The sequence below is a fragment of the Gigantopelta aegis genome, chromosome 8 (genome assembly GCF_016097555.1).
Source record: "Gigantopelta aegis isolate Gae_Host chromosome 8, Gae_host_genome, whole genome shotgun sequence".
In the NCBI taxonomy this organism is placed as follows: Eukaryota; Metazoa; Mollusca; class Gastropoda; order Neomphalida; family Peltospiridae; genus Gigantopelta; species Gigantopelta aegis.
Genome location: NC_054706.1, coordinates 62,559,669 through 62,565,721, shown reverse-complemented (window position 1 = coordinate 62,565,721; position 6,053 = coordinate 62,559,669). Strand labels below are relative to the sequence as shown.

Here is a 6,053-nt window from a genome sequence, read left to right as displayed (position 1 = left end):
GCCGTCGCAAAAAGCTGTTGCAAAGATAAATTATCCAAAAAAGTTTGTTTAAACGTTTGTTTTGTTTAACGACACCACTAGAGCACATTGACTGATTAATCATCGGCTATTGGATGTCAAACGTGGTAATTCTGACCCGTAGGCATCAGAGGAAGCCCGCTACATTTTTCCTAATGCAGCAAGGGATCTTTTATATGCACTTTCCCACAGACAGGAAGGCACATACCACGGCCTTTGTCTAGTTGTGGTGCACTGGTTGGAACGATTAAAAAAATCAAATCAGCTGAATGGGTCCACCGAGGTGGTTCGATCCTGCGACGCAAGCACTTCAAGCGGGCACTCAAGCGACTGAGCTAAATCCTGCCCCAAAATTATCCAAAGTATTGGTGATAACGATGGACACTCAGTACTTGATATTTTGGTCTAACTTGGAGTTTTGATAATTATGTATTAAACCATATACATGTACATTGCCTAGGGATCAGACACCACTGGTGCAGTCTCTTGCGGATGCTTAAGGAGGCCTAAATCCATCATAGATATCCCTAAAATCATCATCAAAGAATCAGAACATATATACAACAAAAATAAATTTTGTTGCAATTTGTTCTAGGTCAAGCATTTTTTTAACCTAAGATTGACTGGACTAATAGTATTAATATAATATTTAATGCTAGATAATGCACAGTTATTTGCCCCTATCTCGATTATCATAACCTCAAGCTGCAAATTCACAGTTTCTAAATATACCATTATGCGTTATTCTAGTGCATGTAGCAGCGATATCTGTTGATCAGATAATCAGAATATGTACACAAAATCTCAAAACATCTTAGGTTGTTGTTGTTTTTATCTTTCAGTAAAGCCAACTCTATGAACTGTTTCTAAACTTATCTCCGTAAGTACCTTTGGCTTTTATCGGACTTTAAAACTATTTGGCAATGCTTCAAAAACATTATGTTTTTTTTATTTTTTTATCAGTAGTCCGATGCACTTTGACTTGGCAGTCCGTTTAAATTGCACAGATCTGATATCTTTGGCTGTAAATCTTTTTTTCTTTCTTTAACAGACATGAGCTTCTTTTCTTTCTTTCTTTTTTTTTGGCTTCTTGCTAATAAATGTTTAGTCCAAATTCCATTCACTTCAAACTTGCATTAAAGAAAGAAAAAAACACACAAAAAAACAAGCCCAAATGTTTCCTGTCAGAGGCTATGCCCGGGATGAATGTACCTGGGCCCCGTCACACGAAGTGATCTTACTGCTAAGATCACCGTAAGTGCATAAGGTAATTATGCACTTAAGACAATCTTAGTGCAAAGAACGGTCCGTGGAACGGGCACCTAGACTTTACTTCGATATAGGCTGGTATGGCATGGCAAACTGTATCCCAAATGCCAAATGTTTGATTGTAAGAATATGAATTTCATCAGATAGTTTACATGTAATATTTAGCTGCAGCCCTCCAAATCCACGACGGCAATCGGCAAAGCCGTCGCAAAAAGCTGTTGAAAAATTGACCTGTAATGGAATTTTGTTTTTATCATTATCAGGTATATACAAGTACTTTGTTATTATTTGTACTTAATTGCTGTTGCAGGATGATCTGAATTTTGGGGGCCGTGATGCGCTTTATATCGGCCCCTGTATCGATAAATCGACTGCTCAGACCGATTCTAACCGATAACAAGTCAAAAATTAACTGTTTGTTGTTTTCCTGGGTGGCAGGTTGTAGCATGACCTCATAACTAGGTCAAAGTAACAGTCGTCGTCAACAGTGGCGCTCACACCAGCGTAGTAATTGAGAAACTCCTCACGAGTCACTTTTCCATCGGGACATCCGGGGGTGTCGATGCTGTCCAGGAAGTGACGTAATGTGTCTTCTTCCGTCCATTCTCCGGATAGGTACTTCGGGTGTCTCCGTGCATTCGCTGCGTAGACAACTGGAACGGTACAGAAAGCGATTACAATTAAATATATAGTACGTTTTGTCAATGCTTAAAAATAAAATATGTAAAATGGTAAAACAGAAATACCGGTTATTTAAACACTCCGATATTTGAATGCAAAGGTTTGAAAATAAATGGATGGATGGAAGGAAGGAAGGAAGGAAGGAGGGAAGGATGGATGGACGGACGGACGGACGGACTGACGGACGGACGGACGGATGGATGAATGTATGGTAAATGGGCTAAGATCGAATTAACAGATTGATTGATTGACGGACAGACGGGCGGGATGAGGTCTCCAATGGTGGATCTCCTGGGGAGGGGGGGGGGCTGTCCTGGAGGCACTGGATAGAGACTCATGAAGTCAACCACTGTTTTGTCAACTGCCCATTCGATTCTGTATTGTGCAGAGATACGACCCTGATCACGTATTACTTTATTGTCGTTCAGATGTATGAATGGACTGAAGGATCAGGAGTTTGAAGAATGGAGGGAGTGAGGAAGGGGGAGGGAAAGGGGAGATAAGTTCATCAAAATATCATGAGGAGATCAATATTGCGATCAAACCGATATATCGACGAGTTTGTTTTGTTGAACGACACTACTAGAGTACATTGGTTTATTAATCATCGGCTATTGGCTATCAAACACTTGGTAATTTTGGCATATAGTCTTAGAGAGGAAACCCGCTACATTTTTCCATTAGTAGCCAGGGTTCTTTTTTGTGCACCATCCCAGAGACAGGATAGCACATACCACGGCCTTTGATACACCAGTCGTGGTGCACTGGTTAGAAGAGATATGATGAAGAGACCAATCTGGCGATCAAACTGATAAGTCGATGAATTCACCTGTGTAATTTTGTACGTTCAGTTTGAATTCGTCCAAACATTTTGTTACCAGAAACGTACAGGAATGCTACCACTCATCGCATAGCGCACGTGATATACACGTGTTACGCTGAACACGAAAACCTTAAGGCTTCTATAAAAAAAAACCCACATCTCCAGCCTGGATTAGTGTTGTTTATATATATAGACTGCTTTGTTCTTTGGTTCCAGGCAGCATGCATTATCTTCCGTCTGCTTTGTAGATGCGAAACATTCCGTAAACCGTTAGTTTACCAGTGTGTTAGTGTAGATTGGGCGTACCTCACGAACTATAAACAAGGAAATGTTTTATTTAACGACGCACTCAACACATTTTATTTACGGTAATATGGCGTCAGACATATGGTTAAGCACCACACAGATATTGAGAGGGGAAACCTGATGTCGCCACTTCATGGGCTACTCTTTTCGATTAGCAGCGAGGGATCTTTTATATGCACCATCCAACAGACAGGATATTACATACCACGGCCTTTGTTACACCAGTTGTGGAGCACTGGCTGGAACGAGAAATAGCCCAATGGGTCCACCGACGGGGATCGATCCTAAACCGACCGCGCATCAAGCGAACGGTTTACCACTGGGCTACGTCCGCCCCGAACAAAATGTTCGTTTAACGATACCCACCACACTTGTTTTAATTTGCAGACAGTAAATATTTAAAATCTAGTATCAGTGCTTAACAAAATGTGACAAGACTCAAAATAAGACATTTTTTCTAAAAACAAATAGATAGGCACCTATCAAAGAGAATACTATATAATTTAAGGTGGTATAAAAATGAAATTTCTAGCTTAAAAACTAAACAAGCTGTAGGAATTTGAAGTCATTAGGTACAGCTGCAGCTATTTTGAGAGAAAAAATGGCACCAACGTTTAGAAACTTGCAGCATTAGTTTGTTCCTAATGCTTGGCACACACCTAGCGATTAACGCCAACTCGACTGTCGAGTCGGCAGTAGACTGAAAATGTGCGCCTGCACACACCAGCCGACGCGGCAGTCTAATCGGGGGGAAACAGGAGATTAGACGCGACTTATGCCCTGCACATATCTACCGATGAACGCCGACGTGACTATCGAGTCGGCGCCAATCGGTAGGTGTTGTTGTTGTGGGTTTTTTTGGGGTGGGTGGGTGGATGGGTGTCAGATACGTCATTCTTCTTAATGAACCTAAAATTAATATGTATACAGACAGTACTTATCCAATATGTGTTCTAGTGGTGTCGTTAAACCAAATATACTTTAACTTTAACTGTATACAGTACTGCCATGCGTCCACCACCACCACATCCCCCCACCCCCCACCCCCCAACACAAACACACACACTTTCGTTTGCTATTCTATTAAGAAGGCTGGAAATAATGTACTGAAATAAAAAATAAAAAAAATTGGATCGCCCCCATCCCCGCAACAAGTTCGCGGGCCTTCAAATGCATGTATTTTTATCATCCAGACTCTTGGACTGACAGTGCCTCCCCTCCTCCCCCTCACACACTTTGAAATACACCCCACGGGCCTTAACATCATTCGCCATACTTCATCAGCGGCATGTTCACGATGGCTGTTGCAGTCAATTTGACTGGTACCGTCAGTCTAACGAGAGAGAATTCTACACAGAATCTGTCGGATGTCATCACATCACATACATTTAACTTTAGACACGAAGCACCAGTCTAGGGAGGAATAATCTATACAGAATCTGTCGGATGTCAGTAATAATGAGGCGTGAGGAATTGCTGTTGTTGTCCTTCACATATAGCGTGCTTAAACGTGTCAGTGGTAAACAGTGCGAGCGCTGGAAATGATACAGCACTATGTTAGTCTTATGTTAGTATGTGACTACCAACTGTCACGACGAAGTTCGCAAAGTCGCTGATCTCTCGATTTCTACGACTGTCCAGTTGTTAGTCTGATTACTCTTACAATTCGATTCTCGTCGTATACAATTTCCACGTCCTATTATGTTAGTATCAGACTACCAACTGTCACGACGAAGTTGACCAACTCACCGATCTCACGACTACTACGACTGTCCAGTTGCTAGTGCGTGCACTCTTACAACTCGGGGTCGGGACGTAGCCCAGTGGTAAAACGTTCGCTTGATGCGCGGTCGGTCCAGGATCGATCCCCGTCGGTGGACCCATTGGGCTATTTCTCGTTCCTGCCAGTGCACCACAACTGGTATATCAAAGACCGTGGTATGTACTACCCTGTATGTTGGATGGTGCATATAAAAGATCCCTTGCTGTTAATCGAAAAGAATAGCCCATGAAGTGGCGACAGCGGGTTTCCTCTCTCAATATTTGTGTGGTCCTTAACCATATGTCTGACGCCATATAACCGTAAATAAAATGTGTTGAGTACGTCGTTAAATAAAACATTTCTTTCTTTCTTACAACTCGTTTCTCGTCGTATACAACTCCTACGACAGATTAGTTGTTAATCTGAGCGCAGCCGTCGAAATTCGGGAGTGAAGGGAACTTACAAAGCAACTGTCGAGTTGGACAACGTCGTCCTGATAGTTAGTAGTTAGAGACTAGCATTACACAAGGAACATTCAACTGTTTCATTCGACAATTATTCCACACAAAACCAGTCTGAGCATAATAACATTTGAATATCATACAGTGAAGTGATCGACTAGTTTAGTTTGTCATCATAGCGATATGACGTGATGATGATGATGATGATAACTAGTTTAACGTGCCCATACACGCCCATCCCGACTCCGACCTCCGATAAGATCAGCGGCCTGACTCGGGATGGGGGGGGGGGGGGGGGGGTGAAAATGGGCAGAATTTTGAAAATAGCAATTAGTAAAAAAGTTAATAGAATAAATAAAAAAAATAAAAAGGTTACAAGCCAAAAATAAAAAGAATTGACTGCTCGGCCGAATATTTATATAATTTGGAGCATTTTAGAAGGACAGTCCAAAATTAAATAAGAGAAAGAAGAGAGGATCGGACTATTTAATAATATTTGTAAAAAAAAAGTAATTAAGACATAAAATTTTGAACGCAGATCTAAAAGTTTAAAGTCCGATCGATATGTCCACGCGAGTGGCCTCGTTAAGGCCGTTTGGGTGCACAGCTTAAAGGGACGAGATTGGTTGCATCCCGTCAAGAAAACCCCTAGATTGACAGTCGATAGACGTTGAAGGTGTAGTGCTGTGTTGAAATACAGATTTTGAGAAGACGGATCCGTCTGAACGAGAGA

The 6,053-nt window shown here is 41.6% G+C and overlaps 1 protein-coding gene across 3 annotated transcripts in view; it reads right to left on the bottom strand.

Annotated features, from left to right (window-relative positions):
* Nucleotides 1–1,030: 1,030 nt before the first annotated feature.
* Nucleotides 1,031–6,053, bottom strand: part of LOC121379056 (calcyphosin-like protein) — a 45,794-nt gene continuing 40,771 nt past the window's right edge. For all 3 annotated transcript variants that reach the window (XM_041507509.1, XM_041507510.1, XM_041507511.1), the window contains one exon: nt 1,031–1,940. In XM_041507509.1, the coding sequence (XP_041363443.1) occupies nt 1,696–1,940 (245 nt within the window). In that variant the 3' untranslated portion in view covers nt 1,031–1,695. The remainder of the gene's footprint in view (nt 1,941–6,053) is intronic.